The sequence below is a fragment of the Phoenix dactylifera genome, chromosome 12 (assembly GCF_051530095.1).
Source record: "Phoenix dactylifera cultivar Ajwa chromosome 12, Ajwa_hap1_PhDact_Kaust_v1.1, whole genome shotgun sequence".
Taxonomy (NCBI): domain Eukaryota; kingdom Viridiplantae; phylum Streptophyta; class Magnoliopsida; order Arecales; family Arecaceae; genus Phoenix; species Phoenix dactylifera.
Genome location: NC_143201.1, coordinates 26,556,293 through 26,580,153, shown reverse-complemented (window position 1 = coordinate 26,580,153; position 23,861 = coordinate 26,556,293). Strand labels below are relative to the sequence as shown.

General features: G+C 39.2%; 2 protein-coding genes across 2 annotated transcripts; both read left to right on the top strand.

The window, feature by feature from the left end:
- The first annotated feature begins 577 nt into the window (after positions 1 to 577).
- On the top strand, positions 578 to 4,311 carry LOC120111927 (GDSL esterase/lipase At5g45910-like). The gene is made up of 5 exons (XM_039130313.3): positions 578 to 1,660; positions 1,911 to 2,126; positions 2,210 to 2,358; positions 2,460 to 2,733; positions 3,874 to 4,311. The coding sequence occupies exons 1-5, from the start codon at positions 1,432 to 1,434 to the stop codon at positions 4,086 to 4,088; spliced, it is 1,083 nt and encodes a 360-aa protein (XP_038986241.1). The 5' UTR covers positions 578 to 1,431; the 3' UTR covers positions 4,089 to 4,311.
- Positions 4,312 to 9,658: 5,347 nt separating this feature from the next.
- On the top strand, positions 9,659 to 20,418 carry LOC103704016 (uncharacterized). The gene is made up of 10 exons (XM_008787168.4): positions 9,659 to 9,948; positions 10,057 to 10,272; positions 10,356 to 10,504; positions 10,583 to 10,859; positions 12,677 to 12,932; positions 18,050 to 18,357; positions 18,457 to 18,675; positions 18,809 to 18,960; positions 19,055 to 19,331; positions 19,947 to 20,418. The coding sequence occupies exons 1-10, from the start codon at positions 9,714 to 9,716 to the stop codon at positions 20,153 to 20,155; spliced, it is 2,298 nt and encodes a 765-aa protein (XP_008785390.4). The 5' UTR covers positions 9,659 to 9,713; the 3' UTR covers positions 20,156 to 20,418.
- Positions 20,419 to 23,861: the final 3,443 nt, after the last annotated feature.

Genomic DNA, 23,861 nt, shown 5'->3' with positions numbered 1-23,861 from the left:
TAAAATTTAGAGCTTGTGGCTATTTTGAATCCTGGTATTTTTTTTTGAAAATTTTTGAAAAATTACTTAGAACTTTCAGACAATGAATGCTCCTGTTTCTTGGTCTAGATAAAATTTTTTTTCTCCACTGATTATTAGACACTTGGTTTGAAACCATTTAGTTTCTTTTTCTCGCATCTATTTCTTTTCTCTTTTGATAATGTAATTCATCTCTGCCTTTTATTTCTGTTGTAAATACGATTAATATTTAATAAAAACAATATATATATATATATATATATATATATATATATATATATATATATATATATATATATATATATATATATACAAGGAGGAATCAATGAAACGACATCAATTCAAATCCTGGATCTTCGAATTTAGAGAGATATCGAGAGAGATCAAGAATTCTCACTATTTCTTAGATTCATGGATCAAATTCGATTCAGTGGGATCTTTCATTCATATTTTTTTTCACCAAAAACGTTTTATGAAACTATATATACATACATATATATATATATATATATATATATGATGTATCGTATTGTATTAATGATGCCTCATTGTGCTGCAGAAAAAAGAAAAGGAAAAAAGAAGGAGAGGGAGAGAGAGAGAGAGAGAGAGAGAGAGAGAGAGAGAGAGAGAGAGAGAGAGATGTCTCTCTCCAATATGGATATCATGGGATCCACGCAAGTTCTGCCTATACCATATGGCCCGCTCTAAAATCTAGTCATAATGAAATTATACAGAGGGTAAACGCCATCCTGCCACTCGGGCCATTAGAAAAGCCGCCTCATTTTGACTCGTCAGCGAGTGCTATCCCTTGCTGCAATATTTTGCTTAAAAGAATTCTGCCTAATAATTACAGAATATATCCTTAGCCAGCTAGCATAGTACCAACCACACGTTATCCTTTTAAGAACTCATGATTGATAAAAAAAGCTAAGAAGAAAGATTCTAAAATGATCCCGACTCCATCTAATGCTTTATCTTTTCTTCGCAAATATACATTTTGGAGAATCCTGGTAAAAGAAATCAAAATGATTCAAACTCCAGCCTAAAGTCTTTGTTTCCTTTTGTTTTTTTAATCTGAATTCAACTCTGAAGAGTAATAATGACACGATTACTAGCCGGCTCTTCGAAATGAGGGCAAAATTTTACCGTTTCGTATGCTTCGAGCTGTTGCGCATGTGACTGGGAATCTATTAAATTCCTATAGATTGCAGCTCGATCCGCCAGCCTCGCCGACAGGAGTTTTCCAAGCTAAAGGTGGTGGGAATAAAGAAAGTAACTGAGAGGAAAGAGATAGGCAGCACAAAAGAAAAGGAGATGAGACAACACGAAAGACAAGGAAAACGCTATAAATGAGAGGCACCCCCAAGCCTATCACAGCATAGTTGAGAAAGTTTCCCTCATCTTCCTCTCACCATGAAGCCTTCTCTCCTACTCTTCCTCCTCTTCTCTTGCTTCCATCTTTGCTATTGCGCCCAACGCTATGATGCAATATTTAGCTTCGGGGACTCCCTTTCTGATGCTGGAAACCTCATTGTCAAGAACCCCAGCGTTTATCTCACTTCCAAGTGGCCTTATGGCATGACCTTCTTCCACAAGCCCACAGGCCGATGTTCGGATGGACGCTTGTTCATCGACTTCATTGGTATCCTTAACTTGTGCCTCTATTTTTCCTTTTCCTTTTACTTAAATGGTGGGAGTATTATATTAAAATTATCCTAGTCAAACACTTGATCACCATCTCTAAAAATTCGAACCAAAACCACCTCCTAAGAGGAGGAGAAACTCGATCCCCTCTTTCTAATTTGCTCTTCTTATGTATAATTTTTAGTGTAAAATTTCCAACTTAGCAAGTTGAGACTGACTGTAAAGTTGGTTTTGGCGTAATTATGCAGCTGAGGCGGTTGGGCTGCCGCTGCCTCCACCATCTTTGAAGTCTGGCGAGGACTTCCAAAAAGGAGCGAACTTCGCCACCACCGGCGGCACAGTACTTGAGTATAGCTTCTTCCAGCGAAGAGGTCTTACCAAATCTATATTCACCACCGATAACCTGAACACCCAGATCTCGTGGTTTGAGCAGATGAAGCCTTCCCTTTGCAGCACAACCCAAGGTGGCATGGTAACTCATGAAATCTTTTTTACCAATTTCATGTACACTTTTTGACCAAGAAATCAATATGGACATGAAGCGCAGGCTGCAAAGACTACGTTGGCAAATCTCTCTTTGTCGTCGGAGAGTTTGGAGGGAATGATTACAATGCTTTCTTGTTCTCGGGCAAGAGCATGGCTGAAGTGAGAGCAAACACTCCCACTATCGTAGATGGCCTTGCAAAGGGTGTCGAGGTATGCGACTTTGAGGGATAGAATTAAACTCAATTAGTATATGGATCTAAATTTGATCGCCAAGCAACGCAATTGTTGCTGTTTGTTAAATTTATACGCAGAGATTGATTAGCAACGGGGCTGTGGATCTGGTGGTGCCGGGAATCCTGCCGATAGGATGCTTCCCTTTGTACCTGCAGCTGTACAAAAGTACTAGCAAAGATGACTACGATCAGTTCGGATGCCTGAAGAAGTACAACAATGTGGCCTTCTACCACAATCAATTGTTAAAGATCAAACTGCAACAGCTCCAGCAGAGATACCCGGGGACGAGGGTCATCTACGGAGATTTCTATAATGCAGCCATGCAATTTGTGACAAATCCACAAAAATATGGTGAGTTTTTCATCCATAATTTATGCATGATTCCTGTTCGTTCTTGCAATGTGCTCAGTTTAGTTCTAGCATAACAAACAAGAAATGATAAGACCAAACCAAATAGAATTGATGCCGTGACAGGATCGCATATAGTGGGAGCTGGTTTGATTTTGCAGCTGCTTGTTAATTATGATGGCAAGCAGCTATCAACTTTTGTGGGCAATTGCCTGGCAAGTTGGTATGCTGTTCTTTTCTGGATAACGCGTCATCACGTGACCTATGGACGGCCAATGGAAAGGACGTCTCATGAACTCATGTCGACTTTTATGGACAAAAGAATGCTAATTAAACCGTCTTGTTCTCCAGTTGAACGTCATATCCCAGCTGTAATGATGCGATTTTTTCCTGTAGGAAGAAAAGATTTCTGAGTTTTTTGGTCCTCACAATGGTCGGCATCACTACTACTTTTTGTCCCTGATATCCACTTTGCAAGGTTCCTACTGAGAAAAGAACAATGCTAACCACCTCGAAACTAAGCTTTCCTGGATTCTCAAGTCCAACATTATTTTGCCTCTAGAAGAAGTTAGGGTTGAGTTTGCTAAAGAAAAAGAGGGCCAAAACAAAAGAGTGAAGGTCATGCGAATGAGAGCCAGGTCTGCCATCTACCGGATACCCAATCAAATCAGTTTGACGCAAGACAAGAAAATAACACCTATCATGTGGTCCAGGAGTGAAAAATAAACCCTGATGGTTAGGTCTGGCCGTCGTCTTAGACCAATTCGCAGGCATGCATCTCTCTGTATCAATCCATTGCCATACGGACATATTCATTAATTAAAATTATATTTTACATTGGTCTATACATATATACGTATATCAAAAATAAAATCTACAATAATCATAAGTTTCTCCCCCCTTTTTTTTGCAAGAAAAAAGAGTAAGGCATATGAATATTGTATATAGAAAAGTAGAGATAAACATCAATTGGTGGTTATAAAGTTGAGTGTTGGATAATTCTTTGGTACCATCAAGTTTATGAACTTCAGCATTTAAAAAGGGCATCATCTTGATGGAACTAACGAACGATAAATTAAACTTCATGTTTGTATATTATTGCAAAGGTATCCCTTATCCAAGTCTTGTAAATAACTGTTGCAGGATTTAGCAATGGGGCCCTGAAAGCTTGCTGTGGGGGAGGTGGCCCTTACAACGTCAATCTAGACTACAGGTGTGGTCAAAAGGGGTCGAACGTATGTAATGATCCCTCCACATATGCGAGTTGGGATGGCATTCATTTTACTGAAGCGGCTAATCGCTACGTTGCCAACGGTTTGCTGAGAGGTCCCTACGCCAATCCACCCATCATGAGCTAGCTTTGGGGCCAACTGAAGGGGGAAAATAAGATGAGCAGCTCTTGGAGGAGCATCCCCTGTTACTATATTTTTATTTCTTGCTATAGGTTTTTTTTTTTTCATTCATCCACCGAGAATATAATTCATTTGACCAATAATTAAGTTGTAAACTGTTCGGTTCTCAGGAATGATGAGGCTTATGGCCCATGCCTGCGAATTAGTATATTAAAATGGTTATTCTGTACCTCGTGAGTTGTGGCAGCATTGGAGCTTTGTTTCCTTGTCTTTTTCTTTGATTTTTTTTTTAAGTCATTGCTGTTCGGATGCAAACCTAACAAAACTCAAAATGAAGCTGGCGTACAGTCAGGATCTTGCTGCAAGAAATTAGGCACATCAAACACACACACACGCAGGGACAGAGAGAGACGTGGCTCATCCCGTCGTTACGGTACGTCAATTAGCGAAGGGAGACTAAGAAAAAAGTCCTTTCCGCTAACAGAGAAGAGGGGAATACAAGCAATCGAGTAATCAATAACGAACATGGTTTCAAAAAGTTAATCTCGAGCGTTGAAAAGCTTATGCCTCAAGGCAAGACGGTAAGAAATAGTCTTAAAGACTTCTGTCTTGGAGTCAGTTGTTAAGGCTTACATTTATGAATTATAGCATATGTCTCGTTCTGATTTTTAGAACAAAGAAGGCAGTGACTCTTTATTCCTTGTATAATATCTCTTTAAAATTTTAAAAAATATAACTTAACTTGATAATTATGCTCTCAGAAAATATTTTAACCCACTTAATATATATCTTGGTTTATCTCTGTTCTCTTCGAAGTTTTCACATCCTTCCCAATGCTTGACGTCTTCGAACTACTTAGAGCAACCCATAATCGATGTCTAGTATTCTTATATTGTTATTGAACTAAATATTTTTAAACTGTCTTCAGGGTTACATCTCGTATTTTTAGGCTCAACCCCCTTGCCTTTGTTTTTCGGCCTTCTAAGGCTTTGCTGTCAAAAGCTCACCAAAGAAGTCCTCAAAATACCCTAAAATAAGAGTTTAAAAACTTAACAGAAAGCTTTTTCAAAGTGAACCAGATGCCAGCCCTCTTTAATAATTCAAGTGTGAACCAGCTGATGGATGGTGGTGATTCTTTTACAAAACAAAGAAGAAGAATGACGAAACAAAAATAATGGCTGATGGGGTTCGGTTTGACAATTTGTATATAAATCTGGACAAAATCACATATTGGTAGTGATATGCCTCGGAATCGATGTCTCCCAACATGGACATGCTGATCAATAGAAGTTCGCCACGTGTCCCTCATTAAAAACATGCCCATCAATAGGGGTTCGCTATGTGTCCTTCATTAAAAACATTCGCGACACCATTTAAATTCTGTCCAACGGCTAGCCAAAATAGCCCAGCCCGCGATCACGCGTAGTTAAGCCCTACATGCATATGTGTGGATGGTCACCAAGTAATTAGAACATGTAATTATACTCGGCATGTAATGCCGACCCTTGCTTATATAAGGAGCACCTTGGAGACCTCCATGTATGTTTTTATTATATATATTCACCGTACTCACATTGTCATGTCTCTCTCAACTATCCACTATTTTCCTAAGATTGTTGCATGACTTAGACTTCGGAAGATTCCCCACCGAATAGACTCCAACAACTGAATTTCTGTTTCAAGTTGGAGAACAAGCATTGGAATCCTCATTTGAGCACAGTCACCGTCGACTGAAGTTGATCATGAGCCAATCTTAGGCATAGAAAATATCAAATTTTACATAAGCTTGGCCCGAAGTCTGATTAAAAATAACTAGAGTGTAGGCCTAAGGCCCGGCCTATGATCATCCCTACCGTCGACCACTTCATCTTCAGCTTGGAGCTTGACCAGTAGAAAGCTTGGACCAACTTTGCAAGCTTGACCTAAATCTTCATAGAACTCATCAGCACCAGTCTTAAGGCGTCTTGTGGTCGAGGGGCATTTTGGCGGCAATAGGCATCACTAACGTGGCTTTGCAAACCAAGTTGCATTGCAAAAATAATCCACTCATTTTTTTCTAAAATGGTGGTAATCGAGGCACTCAAGTCAATAATTTACCTTACATTTCTTGATCTTTATTTTGTAAAATGTTAATATCTTCATAATGCACTTTGTAGAGCATTCAATTCTACATAAATGTTAATCAATTTGAAGCAAAAACTAAATTTTGATCCATGAGAATCCCTTTTCATCAACTTATTTTTTGGTAACTATCATCAACTAACTTTTTGATGAAATGATAGTGACGCGAATAGCAATACGCCAAAAACTAGAGAGAGCACGTACAATTTGGAATAGAGCTGACCCAAAAACTCAAACCCAAATTTAGCAACATGACATTAGCCTGTTGACTTTTCTAATCCTATTTGAGGGTCAACCCATTTTGTCCTCACCTAATGGAACTAATGTATGCAGGACCACATCTCCAATCTACAACTCTGATACCCAATCTAGTCTAAACCCAAATCTAGCCCTAATCTGTTGATGAATGAATTCGATATGGATGCAAAATTAAGACTTATTGAAATTTTTGCTGGGTCTAGGTTTGATGTTTTAGGACCCAATCCAACCCCATCTCGGTTGATTGCCCAATTTTATTTATATACACATACCTATCAGTTTTATACATATCTTTAATTTCCAAACTATTAGTATATAAATATTTTATAACTTAATGGGACAGCATAAAAATTAAAGCATGGAGTGTTTGTATTTTATAGTCCTTGTGGTCTTGGTGCTGAAAATGCTAATAACTTGTTTGCTCGCAATCTGTTTGTCAAGTACATCTCGACTACTCTTGGGGCATGCTTTCTTTTTTGATGTAAAGGAGAGGCAGAAAGAAGCCACTTGGCTTTTATTGAAGATTAATCTTTTTTACAACAAAGATGGGGGGCAGAGATGAGATACATTGTTAAGAGAGAAGAGAAACAGATGCGAGAAAAAAAAACTAAATAATTTCAAACCAATTGTTTAGTAATCAGTGGAGGAAGGAAACTCATCCAAACCAATAAGCAGGAATATTTATTGCCTGAAAATTCAGAACAATTTCACAAATATTTTTTTAAAAACGCACTAGAATTTAGAATAGCAATGAGGAAGCAGCCAAGTTAAAAGCAGGATAGCAAGGGCATGAGATCAATTATCTTTGGCTGTCCGCTGTCAAGTTTGGAAAACGCACAATTTTAGAATTTTCTCGGGCAAAAGATCCTCTCCTAGTTCAGTCATGGCCGCTGCACTAAAGATTATTTTGTTCCTGGGGTTCATAATGCAAGGAGACACACCGTGACGACCATTCTGCGATCTGCCAATCTATGAGCTGACTCTTGTAATTAGTACCACCTTTTAATAAAGGTGGGAGGGGAACATTTCATCCCCTCTGAGGCCCTTACTCATTCTAAAAAGAAATGTTATGTACTGGAGGAATAAATAAATAGTAATTTTGTAAGGAAAAACAAATGCATAAAGGAAGGAATTCACTGGGTCTACTAATGGTAGAAATACATGATAGAGATGTAAGATTATTTAGAGTATAAATAAAGAAAAGATTAGGTAAGATTATTCGAAAGAAAGCGATTGTAAGAGCTAGCCTCTCAACGATCAAATGGTTCAATTCGTATTTATCAACTACTGTTCTTTGCCTACCAAGTAAGTTAGTTTAGTTAATCTAATAAGACCTCATTTGGTAATACTTTTTGAGAGTCAAAAAGTACTTTCTAGCTCTGTGAAAATATTTTTGGATGGCATAATGGTACTGGAAAAAAAAATTTGAAAGTTATTTAAGTTTTGCCAAAAGATGAAAAAAAATCTATTTGGAGGAAGCTCCAATATTGAGATTCTTCTTGAAAGTACTTTCTTAAAAATGTCAAGAAGCTATTCTAGCTTTAGTAAAATTTTTATGGTGACTAAAATGCTCATGAACAAATATATACATGATATGATATTTTGTTATATCATATCATATATATTATGATACTATAAATATATTATATTATGTTATGTTATGCTATTACATTATTATATTACATTATATTTTTATAAGAATATAATAATATAATAATACATTACTATATTATATTATATCAAATCATGCCATATCTTATTATATCATATCATATTATATTCTATAAATATATCAAATATATTATATTATAATAATATCATACGATGTAATAATGTTTTAATATATAATAATATCTAATATTAAATTTTGTTATACTCTATCGTGTACAATACTATGTATTGTCCTTTATTGTTATTTTGTTATATCAAAAGTATTTTATCTGTTTGGTTATGAAACATATGTTAACGTTTTCTAGTACTTTAGAAATGTAGTTATCAAATACCAAATAGCTTTTTGTAAGAGCTTTACTTTCAAAAATTTCAAAAGCTCTATTGTTAATAGCAATTCTAAACAAGACCTAACACATTGCCATCACTTAGGTATAATATCAGCATTTGTCAAATGAACTACCATGTGAAGAAACGTAAATTAGAAATATCTCAGCTTCAAACCAAACTCCTAACCCTACTTGGCTACCCCCATGGCTTGGCCCCTCCTCCCCCCATCATTGTACCTTAGCCTCTTCTTTCCCCACTCCTTGCACCCTACCCCCTTCTTTCCCAACTCCTCATACCTTATCCCTCTCCTCCCCCTTCCTCCTTCGCTCCCTCACCGCCAAATCTGCGCCCTCACCCTCATCTTCCTCCTCCACTTTCATGCCCTCCATTACTTCAGCACCGGCACCACTATCCTCGCTGACATCTTTGATGCTCTCAATTTGATGCGGATCATGCTACTTGAGTTAGATTTATGACCATTCAAGCTTAATTTGAGTCAAGCCCATTCAAGCTTAATCCAAGTCAAGTTTATTTAGATTTAGGACCGGTCTTGTGTTTAGGTTGGGTTTAGACTATAATTAAATATAATTTTCAAAGCTTAGACCTAATTCACAGCTTAAAAAAGTAATTTTGTACCCAAGCAAGCACACAGCCTGGCCTAGTTCGACCCATTTCCAGTGTTTTGGCCAACTGGCAGGGCATCTAGTATGTTTCCTATAGGAGGGAGCTTCAGATTCCTCTTTGTTCCCCTTCTTGATATGTGTAACTCATATATTCATTAATTATTAAGGGTTGAAGAATCTTTTATTTTTTGATAAATTAAAGGTTATCAGTCGAACTACTATTTTCTCTCATATATTAATAAAAGCCGGATGGCATTTTGCCTCCCTGATCATTAAAAAAAAAAATTAAAAATTAAAAAAAATGTCATAGGCGCTGGGGATCCAGTCTTGTGCCGCGTTTTGCGCGGTAGATCATGTGATCTGGGAAAGTCCGAATGCGTTTGGAAAAATGTCATTGAATCGCTAAAGATGACGGGTCAGACCTCTTCTGCCTTTACCTACCCGCGTCTCCGAACTAATGTCTCGTGGAAATGTACGACTAACCAAAGACAAGCGGAAGGCGGTGGGAACCAAAAAAAAAAAAAAAAAAACAAGTCACAGAGAACCAAGGAATCACTATAAAAGCCATTCCCCCAGCCCGGTATACAGCAGTGTCAACGACTGCTTTTTTCCCTTGCCCCTCTCTTTTACCATGAGGCCCTCCATCCTCATCTTCCTCCTCTTCTCCTGCCTCCATCTTTCCTTCTCTGTCTCCGAACCCTACACGGCTATCTTTAGCTTCGGCGATTCGCTCGCTGACACCGGCAACCACCTCGTCGACGGGCCTAATCCCATCCTCTCCACAACCCACCCCCCATATGGCATGACCTTCTTTCGCCGCCCCACCGGCCGCTGCTCCGACGGACGCTTGGTCATAGACTTCATCAGTATGTAACTAAACTCTCCCCCTCTAAAAAAAACATCTTGTGCCCGAATCCTTGCCGTGAAACAAATTGCAACGACTAATTGCTGATATTTGTCTTCTAATCATGTAGCTGAGGCCTTTGGGCTCCCACTGCTTCCGCCATCGAAAGCTCACAACACCGACTTCCATCAAGGAGCCAATTTTGCCATCACGGGAGGCACGGCCATGAGCTTCGGCTACTTTCACAAGAAAGGCCTCGAAAGCACCGTCTGGGTCAACGGTTCCCTAAACGACCAGATCGATTGGTTCCAGGACATGAAGCCTTCTCTCTGCAGCTCAGCGGCAGGTAGTAAACTTCATAAAAAAAACCCCTCTGCTACCAATTGCAGCCACCAGCCTTAACAAAGCTATTCATCAAATCATTTGCAGAATGCAAGGAATACTTCAGTAGATGTCTGTTCGTCGTCGGAGAGTTCGGAGGGAACGATTACAACGCCTTCTTCTTCGCCGGCAAGGGTCTCAAGCAAGTGATCTCCAATGTGCCAATAATCGTCAGAGGGATTGCAGAGGGTGTCGAGGTAAGGGTGAAACATAGAGCGAATCTAGATCCAATTGTGGCGATTAGGCATGATGGTCATCAAATTTAAACCATGCAGCGGTTGATCAACCACGGGGCGGTGGATCTGGTGGTGCCGGGGGTTTTTCCGATTGGATGCTTCCCGTTGTACCTGAAGCTGTATGGTTCTCGTCACGAGGAGGACTACGGTCGTCGGAGCGGATGCATGAAGAAATACAACACTCTGGCGTGGTACCATAACGAAAAGCTTCGCCGGGAATTGGAGAAGCTCCAGAAAAAGTATCCATCGACGAGGATCGTCTATGCCGACTTCTATGCTGCAGCAATTCGATTTAATCTCGCACCCAAAAACTTCGGTAAGTTTATGGTCACTTTGCTTGCGATATTCTCCATGGTAGATGTCCATTTCGCTCTGCCCCTTACTTTGGACTCACCTCCCTACTTACGTAGCTCGTACGTATCACGTAGACTACATATACGGTCATTTTCGTCAATTGTGCCGCTACCACTTGTAGGATAGGTTGTCGCTCCATGATGAACTAGAAGGACGACGTCCACCGTTTTTAATTAACCATAATCGGTGTTAACTCATTAATTAAAAAATATGGAGGATGACGAGGCAAAATCATGCTTTGCGTAGAAAATGACTTGACTCGTAAGTTAATGAGATATAAAATCTCTTGCTGATGTGGTCCCGAGATGGCACTTTGTTATTCCACCAACACCGAATAGGAATATTGTTAGTTGGACTGGATGCATCAGTTTGATTAATCCAATCATAGAGCAACATGTATATATATATATATATAAAATATTTTTTGGCATAAATATATTTTTAAATATCAAATTTTATATAAATATTTTTTAAAAATGAATATTTATATATATATTCTTGTAATATACTTGTAGCGGTATCTCCCTCATTTAGCGTGATACAAAAAATATCTTTTTATGTGGCGTGTTTGGCTGTGACTCGTGGGATGGGGAGAGATTCGTCGTAGGGTGGCAATAAATACTAATTGCCTAATGATGCATTGCGTTCCAACTGCAAGCTGGTGCCGACTTTAGAGACCACATACTCGGATGGAACCAATTGGCCAGTGGACCTAACTTCTCAGGCCATCCACGTTTACAAGGGTCCCACCAGAAAGAAAATGATTAGGAAAAAAGGACCACATGAATAGTTGGAGACAGGGAAGTAATAGCACGACAAATTTTGTGAAATAAAATAGGTTTAAAAGTCACCTATAGTGGTCCCCAGCTACCGTGACGAGATAGCTACCTTGTGCAGAGTGGAGAATTCTAAATTTTTCTAGTCCTAATTTTTCATGACGTTGCCATTCTAGCTTTTTGAGAAAGAAAGGGCGATCATTGCTCAAAAGCAATCTTCCTATCCTTCTCTTCCTTTATTTACTTTTGATTGAGATAAAGACTGGTGATGATGTGGAGGTACCCGTCTTTTCTTCACTAATTCTGTTAAATTATCAAATTGACGTCATTCGCAACTGGATCCAAGAGCATCAAGCTTCCCAGCGGATCATGTGCGGAAGAAACACTTTAATTTGATATGACATGAGAATGCGACAGCAAATTTAATAGTTAATAGATTCCAGGATGCAAAAGCCGTTTTTTTTAATAAATTACAAAATTTATCTTAAAATTTGTATGTATTATATTGATATTTAATAATTTATAAAACCTTCTCAGTTAAATAGTGTTAGTCAATTTAAAAATTATATTCATTATTGTTATCCAATATTTTAATGATAACTTTACACAATATTAGCTAAATTATTAACTTAAATGGACCTGAATACCATATCAAAAAAATTTAGAAAACGACCAAACTAGCTTTAAGTGATATAAGAACCGAAATACTTTAAGTTTTTATAATTTACTTTTTTTTTATAAAAAATAGGTTTCAGTAAATCAAATTAGAGAACTTATCAAGGAAGGAGCAGAGCGGGCAACTTATTAGCCCTTTATAATACTCGAAATTCATGGGCTTTATTTATTCCTTTCTTGAATCAAATGGAAAGTCCATGGGCTTGTCGCACTAAAGAGTGCATATTCTTGATATGCAGTCTTAATTGCAGTTTTAATGTTTCAACCTAATAAATTGTTTGTAGCGTGCAGAGATATCTCTAACCTAACTACTGATTGATGGGTGTAGGATTTACTCATGGGGCTCTAAAAGCTTGCTGTGGGGACCGTAGCAAGTATAATGTCAATATGGCCAATAGGTGTGGTACATCGAATGCAACCGTGTGCCATGATCCTGAAACGTATGCAAGTTGGGATGGTGTTCACTATACCGAAGCTGCTCATCACTTCATCGCCAAAGGTTTGCTTGAAGGACCCTATGCCGACCCACCGCTTATGAGTCTCCGTTCTCCTAAAGCTTCTGCGAGCGTCGTAACAAAAAAATAATACATGTCATGTATCAATTAGTCACCCGAAGCACACATACAAAAAAAAAAAAACACTTTTAGAGTTGCGATCCACATAATATGATTGCCGTTAATTTACTTCATTGTTTAAAGTGACTTGAAAATTCTTATTGTGGCCATCGTTGTATTCCATCAATAATGATATTGTGGCCGCTATTTCCTGTTAGGACTTGTATCAGTGGAGGTTACCACAAACTTTTTTTTAAATTTTGAGGGTTACTTTTTTTTTTTTTATTAACACCTCTCTAAAACTTTGAAACACTTTCTAATTCCAACATTTCCATCATTGTCCGACAAGATATCCATCACTGTGGGGGAAACATGAGACTGGCTTTGTCCAGGGTGTGTCTCAGTTCGAACTTGTGGCCCTTGGGAAAGATTCCTGTCACGCCTCTACCTCTGCGGAGCACGTGCAGCATTCAGTGCCCACGTGAGAGCCATATGAGGAGAGAACATGGAGCTCTTCTGCTAGATATTGTCTGGCTCTGGAGTCTGCACACGTGCCGCATGCACCGCTCAGTTCCTTCACCTGTTTTATTTTCTTTGATACCAAATATCATGCCTCCGCCTCCGCGGAGCACGTGAGGCCCTCAGTGCCCAAGTGGGGGCCACATGAGGGAGGAACATAAGGCTCCATTGTCAGATATTGTCCGGTTTTGGAGCTCGCACGTGCGCCGCACGCACCGCTCAGACCTCTTTCCGATTTTATTTTCCACCTAAAACGCGTCTGCAGGATTTGAAGACAGCCACCTCATATGCCCAGGCTTTGGAACGAATCTTTCCGATGTGGGACTATTGGGCCTCACAATCCCAGCTCCAATACTCTCCTTTTTCACCATCAAGCAAAAAAAAAAAAAAAAAAAATCTAATCCACATTCAAATTAACATGGAAGGATCCTAACATTATACATATACATGCATGTATACATCCATATCTAATTGATAGCTGCTATAAAGTCTCCTTCCAAAGGAAATGAAGCGCATTGAAGCAGAAAAATGGGAGATCAAACACCTTCTACCAGACACGGACAATTGGTGCTGTTAATCGGGGATCAAAGTGGGGGGTTAATGCTGCTTGGTATCAAATTCTCGTCTCTTTGCCATATGGTAAAAGGTGGCATTATCCAAGCAAGCGTTCGGTAGTATAAATAATATTTAGTTAAACTTAAAACCATGTCATGTCCCAAACTAATGTGTTCTTGCAGAATATCGCCCACACTAATAATGGCGGCGAAGTATAACATCTACCTATATTTATTGGTGCTGGTATATTTTTTCAGTTGACTCTTACTATAGATTCATCAACAATGGTGGTCTCATTTGCCTCTGTCATAAAGTTATTTAAAAGGTTGTCTTCTAGAAAAAATCAAAGTATTTCTCTGGCTTGCTTTGAGAAACAAACTCTATATTGGGGAAGTATTGGCTAGAAAAGGTCGGCAAGAAAACTCAAGATGCTCCCTTTGCAGATCGAGGGTGGAGAGTATCTCCTACTTGTTCATCAAATGCCCATTTACACATAGCCTATGGAACTCTATCAAAATCCAGCTGAACTTGAGAGGCTGACCATCAGACATTCATGATCTTTGGACCGATTGGAGGTGTAGAAAATTTCAGCCATCGTTATGGAGAGCGGAAGGTCAACTTTATGTAGCCCTATGTTGGAAGATATGAAGGGAAAGAAATGCAAGAATCTTCCCCAAAAAGAAGTCTTCCATCTACTCAACTCTTCAAAAAGCTTTGTATACGCTTCACTCTTGGGAGCCTCTGTATTGTAAGAAGTTGATTGAAAGCCCTGGCAGTATGTGGCATAAATAGCCTATTGCATCACCCCTCTTGCTAACCATCTATTCGCATATTCGTATTCCACCTCTTTTATACTCTTGGACATAACTTCTTTACTTAATCAGTAAATTTGGGGAAGCTTCTTGTTTCCTCCTCCTTTCCCAAAAAAAAAAAAAAAAAATTCTGTATGAAATTTGTATTGTCTTTATAACAACCCAAGACCTCATCTAAAAAAGCTAAATAGATGGTATTATTTAAGTTTCTTAGTCCTCTATAAATATTTAGGATCTATATATTGCATAGCAGATGTGATACTGAACACACACTCACACGAATCCTCGTATACTCCATTGTTCAAATTTGATTTTTCTCACTAGGCTAAGAATCCAAATCCATTCAAATCCAATCATAAGTACTATAAATCTAATTAAACCTGTATTGCAGTATCCTCTAGCCCATTTAGGTCATAGTTGGGCTCACTTTGATATCATTTGTAACAACGTAGGACTAGGGGACATTGCAGCATGAGTTTATGGAGGCTGACTGCAGGCCAATTATGGTGCTTGGGATAGATTTGAATGGATTTAAACTCTTAGCATGATAAGCACGTTAGGGCTTGAATGGAGGGAGTATGTGAGGATCCGTGCGGATATTTATTTAGTCCCATATCGATAAAATACCTTCCAACTAGTCTTTTTAGATGAGGCCTTAAGTTGTTATAGATAGAACCAACTTTTGTGAGAAATGGATGCCTCGAGGCTCGATAATTTTTTGAAATACCACAATGCGTTGTTCCGCCGGGCTCTCGATCAGCTGCAAAACAAGTGCCCCGATCGCACACTGGCCAAAACATTTTGGGGAACACTCTCCATTTCCAAAACTAGTACCCGGATCTCATGTGGTAAGAGGAAACAGTGATGAAAAATTCCGTCTGTAGAGGAAGCCAACCCAATCTCGGCTTAAAATCAGGTCCTTATTTCATCACTGGGCAAAGGATAGCTTGGCCTGATGAAAGCTTCTGGCGTGGTAATATGTTTCCTGGTGATTGCGACTTGGAGGCTACGAGTCACAAATGTGGAGGGACAAACTGAATGTCGCACTTTGTCATCATAACGCCATAACGGAAGGTCAATTATGAGACAAAGATGCTTTTGTCTCCCACGCAACTTATGCTTGTATACTGCAAGGATATCCATTTCAAACTCTTTAATTATTGTTTAGGTTTAGCAATGGGGTCTTAAGAGCTTGCTGCACGCGTTCAAGGACTCCTTAAACAAATTCGTACGGCATTTGTGTAACTGAAGCTGCCTGCTATCACTATAGGAATTAATGTTGTTTTAACATGGTACTTGTCTATCCTTCTTAGCAAATATTTTGGTGGAAGATGAAAATTTTGTTCCATCCATAGTTCCATACTTCAAGAAGGATTGCATGGAGACCCGTTATACAATTGATGGTACATTACAAAATGAAAAAAAAATGAAAACATGTCTCATGACTGGGGGATGTGATAGATAGTTCATCCATATCCCATAAGAGGTACCGCACAATTTATTGCATGATGGGATGATAAATATAGGAAAGCCAACCAATATGTTACGGCAGCATTTTTGAGATCAAGAATTGTAACAACCTAAGACCTCACCCAAAGTGATCACAAGTCTCCTCGGAGAATAACCAATGTGGGATTAAACACACATCTATATGGGTTCTCACATACTCTCCTTGTTCAAGTCCTGACGTCCTCGTCAGGCTAAGAGTTCAAATTAATTTAAATCTAATCACAAGCACTACAATCGGCCCGTAGTTAACCTCTATGAATCTGTATTTCAGTGTCCCTTAATCTATATAGGCTATAAGCCAACTTCGCTCTGATACTATTTATCACAATCTAAAACCTCATTCAAATGATTAGTCGGAAGTTAATTTTTTTTGTTTTTTAGTCTTGTATAAGTATCCAAAATCTTCTCGACGAATAACCGATGTAGGATACACATCCACACGGATCCTTACAAGAGCTATATATCAAAGTAAAAGAATTCAAATTTGCCTAACTATAATGCATATTGCTGCTATAGGGCATCTGCTCCACTCTTGGTGTCTAAGTTGACCAATGAGAGGATTGGGCTTGGTTTCTTGATCTGTTAGATCTATTTACATATTTATCGGCGATTGGAACGGTTCTCTAAACTTTTGTTCACTTTATGATGAGAAGAAATATGGTAGACATTTGTTCTTCTGAAAAACTAAATTTATTTTAAAAAAGAAAAGAAAAAAGAAAAGAATGGCTTGTAGAAATTTTCTTCATATAACAGTCAAGTCTACTATAGCCCACAGCTATTGGCTTAACCAATCCGAAGTATTATATCGACTTCTGTTTATTTAAAGATACAAGAGAACTTTGAAATCCTTTAGGTTTTTCTCAAATTAAAGCAAATCGAGTTGCACTTTGCTTGGTTAGAAATGTGCTCAAAACCCTGAAATTTGGTGAGCTCTTTTGGTGTTTACGAGGTTCATTTGGTCCAAGAATATGATACATGATCCACTTGCATTCAAGATCAAGTATTACTTTTTAAAGCAAATACTCTTGTTGACTCCATGATTATTGGTGCATATGTCAATGTCATAGATGTGGTAAATTTTAAGTCTTGGTGCGGGGGGGTTGATAGATAACCAGGCTAGTAGGTTCATGTAACATGGTATAAAGGTCACCCGGTTGGCATAAGTGAGTCCTTTGCCTTGATTAAAAATATGAACATGAGAATTTCGTAGCTTCCATATAACCATATTCATGTCCTGTGGAACTTAGATCCGAGTCTAATACACCGGGGTGGTTGGCTTTAAATGAAAAGAGTCTTAACTATCAAGATTTTTGTTTGGCCTCTTAAAATCTATCATATCTAATGATTTATGTATCCAATATACTAGGATGACTGGCTTTAAAAAGGCAAACAACAAAACAGAACAAAACTTAATCATCAAAAAGATTTGCTTAGGTATCAATACCTATGTTCGCATATACCGATTCTGAATTTCCTCTCTGTGCTTCAGCTTTCTTGGACTTTCGTGTCCATCTCATTATGTTGGCAGAATCCTTCTTGGTAGCCAGCCGATAGCATTACCTTGTTCGAATAAATTCCTTCTTGGCCCATATAAATTATAATCCACGTAATTAAATGATGAAAATAACTATCCAACCATCCCCATCCCCCAACCAACTCCGCAATGCCATACCGAGTACAGGTGAAATTAATTACTCATTGAAGCCATCCTCCACTGAGGAGAACGAGGAATTTCCAAAAGAAAAGATAAAGCGGGGAGGGGGCTCATTCTCTGCCCCACTCCAATCCATCCAAGTTCTCCAAATCCTCTCCTCCTCTCCACATGAAACTCCAAATGCTCACCTCCATCCTTCTCTTCTCCATCTTCCATATCTCCCACTCTACCCTACTGAACTACACTTCAATATTTAGCTTCGGCGACTCCCTTGCCGACACCGGGAATGCTCTTATCTACTCCAAGTCCAGCAGCCCTGCATTTGGGAGGCTCCCTTACGGCATGACGTTTTTTAGGCATCCCACTGGCCGCTGCTGTGATGGCCGCTTGATCGTGGACTTCATAGGTAATCCTCATTTCTAATGTTTCTTAACCAAGTTGTCTTTCAGAGCTCGACTTGTTTAACCTCCCCAAGTTTTTTTTTTGTTGTTCTAAATTAATGCAGCAACTGCATTTGGCCTCCCATTGCTTCCGCCTTACTTAGCTCATGGGCAAAACATTCAGCAAGGAGTGAACTTCGCCGTCGCTGGTGCTGCAGCGCTGGACCCTGCCGTCTTCCAAGGGCTGTTGGGCGGTGACGGCTTTCCTCTCACTAATCTGTCCCTGAGCACCCAGCTCCGGTGGTTTGAGAGGTTGAAGCCTTCCCTCTGCAATACAGCAACAGGTAATAGGTATTATTAATTCACACTAATCCGTCGGTCTGGAATTCTGTCTTCTCTGACAAAGAATAAATACATAAGATAATTAAATCTTAGGAACCATTGTTAATTAGTTAACCATATGGGAAATGCTTGCAGCTTGTGCTGACCATTTCAGTAAGTCTCTGTTTGTCGTTGGAGAGATAGGGGGGAATGATTATAATTATTTTTTCCTCCTCGGTGGCAAAAGCCCAAAGGAAGTGAAACCATATGTTCCTAAGGTCATTGGAGCCATTGTCGCAGCCATTGAAGTATGTATGCAAACTCCACCTTAAATTCTTTCATGTAATAAACTCGCCATGTACACCTTTCTACCACATTTTAGAGCTATGGATGGTTGTGCAGAGCTTGATCAAGAATGGTGCCGTGAATTTGTTGGTGCCCGGGATTCTACCATTCGGGTGCTCCTCGGCATACTTGACGGTATTTAACAGCCCAAACAGAGAGGACTACGACCCAAGGACCGGGTGCCTCAGGTGGCTCAACGGGTTTGCCAAGTACCACAATGCCTTGCTTCGCCGGGCATTGGACGAGCTCCGGAGAAAGTATCCACGGGCGAGAATTATGTACGCCGACTACTATGGTGCATCTAATCCGATCTCACGCTCTCCACAGCATTTCGGTGAGCTTTCTTCTTCGGCTATATAAATCTATTAATCTATTCGTAATCAGTTTTAATCTTTCTTTAAGAATACCGTAATTATTCACCGCTACTGTAGCCTTCAGACAAGCACGGGCTGGTCCCTGCTTGGGCCAATGCCTTCTGTGTTGAGCTATGTCCCACAGTACCTCTGGCCAGCTCAACCTAGCAAACCTAATGTCATGTGCATCTCTCTCATTTAGAAGTTTTATGGCATCTGTGACTAATACTTCCAATTGTCATTTGGCCTATGTTCCCATCTATAATAGCACCATATTTTTATGTCACACTAAAAAACACGGGAATTAGATTCTTTGTGTTCCTAGGCAATTCAGTACACATATTGGGGGTGAGACGTCCCGATTGCAAGTGAAGTTCGAAATTAGGGTTTGCATCCACGACTTTGAGGGTTCCTAGGCAATTCGTCATGCATTCATCTTAATGCACCACTATAGGAAGGAATGTCTATGATTGACAGCGTGCAAGGCCATACAGTGCATACTGTATAGGATATGATTTCTCTGATTAGCAATCGATACAATACTGAACAAGATATATATATATATATATATTGCTAATTTTATAAATGTTTGGCAGGCTTTGGGCGCAATATTTTTGTGGCTTGCTGTGGTGGAGATGGCCCTTACAATTTTAGCCCACTGGCCCTGTGTGGGCAGCCGAGCTCGACGGTGTGCTCGCACCCTTCATCGTATGTGAACTGGGACGGCTTTCACTTGACGGAAGCCGCTTACCACTTCATCGCCACCGGCTTGCTTGAAGGTCCCTACACTACTCCACCCTTGTGACAGACCATCATTTGAGGCCGAGATGGAGACCAATGTGGTATGCCACAATTACCATGGAACAGGGGATGCATCACTTCAGTCAAATTTGCAGCACAATACTGAAGTCTGTTTTGTGTTGAATAACTACGGAGTTTAAATTATCCAATAGAGAAATCTCTGTTTATTATTTTGGATGGGATCCCTATTTCAGGATTGATGGTAAGGTCTATCTACATGTGGATATCTATAATAAGGTTGTGGGAATACAATTAAACATAAAAATACTTCCTAAGGTGTCCTAGTACTTCATAGAGCCTTCCCCTAACATGGTTTCGGAGTACAAGGTTTATTCTAGTAGGTTTGAAGTTGTATCCAGCAGTTTTGGAGTTGGCCATACTTGTTTGATTTGCCAAAGAAGCTTGCAGAAATTCGAATAAAGTCTGCTTATCTAACTTATTCAACCAAACAATTTTTCGCATCCGTAGAGGAGCAGCAAAGAAGGCGGCCTTTCGGGATTTTAGAAAAACTAAAATGTACCTTCTGATACCTACTCCTCTTTAACTTGGTTAAATATGTTTGGATGGATGGTTTCAATAGTTTTGACTAATTAAAGAGAAAAAAAATGCCTAAATGGAAAACTTTAACTATTCTTGTTAAACTTATATGGGTCGTAAATAGGGCCTCAATATTTCCATTTGAATCATATTGTGTAATCTGTGGTAGATTAGACCATGTTTTTCTTTACAGTGTAAGAAGAGCAAAAGATTTCCAAGATTCGTAAGAGGGAGGGCATGCGTTTGGATTGCTGGTCTATCCCCAACTTATAAAGAAATTAAAATATATCAAGAGTTTGCTTGGATATTCTTGCAGAAATCCGTCATGTTAGCCTGTCCGTCGTGCATCTTTTAAAGGCCTTTCTAAGTCTCAACCTAAATTCTAGATTGGAAGTCTATTGATATACGGGAAGAAAAAAACCCATCAGCTTTTCTTTTCTCACAAGATTCTGGTTAGAAGGTGTTGGATTGATACGAGCCATGTTTAAATATGTTGTCCAATCCACAAATTTAATAGAAAATTTAGTCCTATACCGCTGGATTACCCAAATAGCTAGGCCCTCAACTATAATTATTTCATTATCTTTCGTGTAACATTTTACTTTGTCATCCATCTTTCAACCAAAACTTTGGCAATGTTTTTGTACCTTCTGTTCTTTTCTTATTCTCTTTCTCTCTCTCACACACACACACAAACACACACACACACACAAAGCCACATGTGGCTTGTTGATCTTTGTTGCTGGTCTGTAGTTTTCAATCTTTCCAAGTGATACTAGAACAATTTCTATCTTGCGATTTACAATAAGTTTCTTCAATTTTACCCAACTTTGCCGAAGATATTGGTGGAGGGAATCACCACCAACCATTTCAAAGAAAATGATTCAACATTTATCCATATACAGCACTTGAGAATGAAAAGAGATCATGCAGTCGTACAAAGAATCCAACATTTGAACGAGCGGTGCAGGGCTACAATCTAGTTTACTGTACTTTTGCCTATCTGAGATCTATTATTCTCATCTTCCTTCTTATATATTGGAGATCTCAGTAAAAGTGTTTTCCTTTAACTCTTTAGAGAAATTTACTTTCTGTGCACATGCAATAGTATGACTGTGCTCATGCCAACGGGAGAGATATCTAATGCAATCCACGAATAGGGCATTAAATTCGCTTGGAATTCAAGTCTACCTATTTTTGTAGAAGTCCCTACCAACTTTTTTCTAAAATTCTGTGTGCAGTGGAAACAAAGTTTAAGGACCGCCATCACATGAAACTATTACACCCATTTATCAACAAAACATACGTACCATGGTGAACAAAAGCTTTTCAAATCTTTTCCCTCTTTCTTACTCTATTTCACATTCCACGTGCTCGTTGATACTAGATTTGGTTTTTGGAAATTAGCTCGTGATAACACATCCATAGTTAATGAGATCACTATGATTTCAACATTCGAACAGCTAACCAAAGAGTAGAATTTGTCAATCTACACTGTAGCCTAACATGTGTAGTGAGATACATGCTGTCTATTAAACTTGCAAAAGAAAGAGGATTCATCTTCCTTTGTATGAATCTACGATGACGCAATGGTTAGTTCGAGATTATGCAGGCGAATGGATAAAAGTGTTTGGAGTGCTTAAAGATCTACATAGGGCACGATTCAACAATCGACATCGCAAAAAAAGTTCGATCATTCTTTTGTGCGAAAAAGCGATCGAACAATCTTTGGCATATACAATCCGAACCCTCCATAGAATAGGGTGTTCCATCGGCATCATTGCTCGATCACGTATTATCACCCTACTATTTCCTCTCTCTCTTTCCACGCATGTTGCTTGCTTTCCACCTCTCCATCCTCTCCCAAGCACCTTCCTCTCCACCTCCACGTCAGCAAGATCACGTAGTTGGTGTGAGTGCCGATAACACAATCGGCTCCCCCACCCTCCGGCTTCATTCATTTGCAAATCAACCTCCATCATTTGTATTATTACCATCAGCGTCTTCTTCACTCTTCCCTGCTCCAAATAAAAGTTCGCCACCGCTGGCTCGACTAAAATCACGAGAGCACGCGTGCTAAGGAGCGGCGGCCCAACTAATCGAGTTCTTGAGGAGACGACGCTAGAAGAATTATTTCTTAACGTTCCTCGAACTCCTCTTACTTCATTAGTAGCCGATTAAGGCAAAGCCACCAGCAGAACGATCGTTTGAAGCTTATCTCGAAGGTATATTCTATGCGAGGCAGGTACTTGGTGATCGACTGAATACAGAAAGCAGACATGTATGGTGATGGATATCCCCTCATTCGTAAGACCTGTAGATTGGTTCAGGAGATGGATGAATTTTAGGCAGCACATATGTTTCGGAAGGCGAACAAAGCAGTCGTTCGGTATTCCGAAGAGTTTCTCTAGACATCCACAGTTGACATACCTCTTTTTTTATATTTTTTACTTTTTCGTGATTTGGCAGGATGTGCTTGTATTAGACTTGTATGAATTATTGTTTTCACCAAAAAAAAAAAAAAAAAAGAAGAAGAAAGAAAAGAAAAGAAAAGAAAGAAGCTCACCTCGCCGCTGGCGTCCCAGGTGGCCTTCACTCTCTTCACTCTTCCCCGCTTCCGTAGATGTTAAGATTCCCGTTTCTAGGGGAAGGGCCAGCTACTACAGAACAAAGTTCTCCGAGTCCACATTGATGACTCTAGTGAATTGGAAAATCTTGGGATTACTGTATATAATTTACAGCGAATTGGTGTCTGAGATAGGACTTGGCCGCCTAGGAATCGAGTTCAATTGTTTGCCTCCAGGTTCCTTTTTGTCCACTCATTTGTGACTCTGCAATACATGAGCAGTAATTGATGTCAAAACTGGACCCTCCGATTTAAGCGCCACTCAGAAAAAAGTTTCCTTCCTTCGCCGGAACGGTTTAGATGGCTGCCCCATAAGGGCATTGCGAGAAGAAATTGAGCACAACCATAGTTATGATATTCCCCAAAGTACTAAAATTTTCCAAATTATTCTCGAGTTTTCTCTTAGTGAATGATTCTCCAATATTCTTTGAAAACAAATTTACTTAAATTTTATGATTTATTCATGATGTACTCATAATAAATTAAGAAATTTTATTCGGCATAAACTAATAATATGATATATTGTTGTTTGCCATAATGTTTGTTG

What these genes read in the sequence shown, in the direction of transcription:
- LOC103704016 (XM_008787168.4), top strand. Translation starts at nt 9,714, where the DNA reads ATGAGGCCCTCCATCCTCATCTTCCTCCTCTTCTCCTGCCTCCATCTT. An exon ending in CCATTGTCGCAGCCATTGAA is followed by an intron (nt 18,961 to 19,054) that starts GTATGTATGCAA and finishes ATGGTTGTGCAG; the next exon opens with AGCTTGATCAAGAATGGTGC. An exon ending in ACGCTCTCCACAGCATTTCG is followed by an intron (nt 19,332 to 19,946) that starts GTGAGCTTTCTT and finishes AATGTTTGGCAG; the next exon opens with GCTTTGGGCGCAATATTTTT.
- LOC120111927 (XM_039130313.3), top strand. Translation starts at nt 1,432, where the DNA reads ATGAAGCCTTCTCTCCTACTCTTCCTCCTCTTCTCTTGCTTCCATCTT. An exon ending in GCCTTGCAAAGGGTGTCGAG is followed by an intron (nt 2,359 to 2,459) that starts GTATGCGACTTT and finishes ATTTATACGCAG; the next exon opens with AGATTGATTAGCAACGGGGC. An exon ending in GACAAATCCACAAAAATATG is followed by an intron (nt 2,734 to 3,873) that starts GTGAGTTTTTCA and finishes TAACTGTTGCAG; the next exon opens with GATTTAGCAATGGGGCCCTG.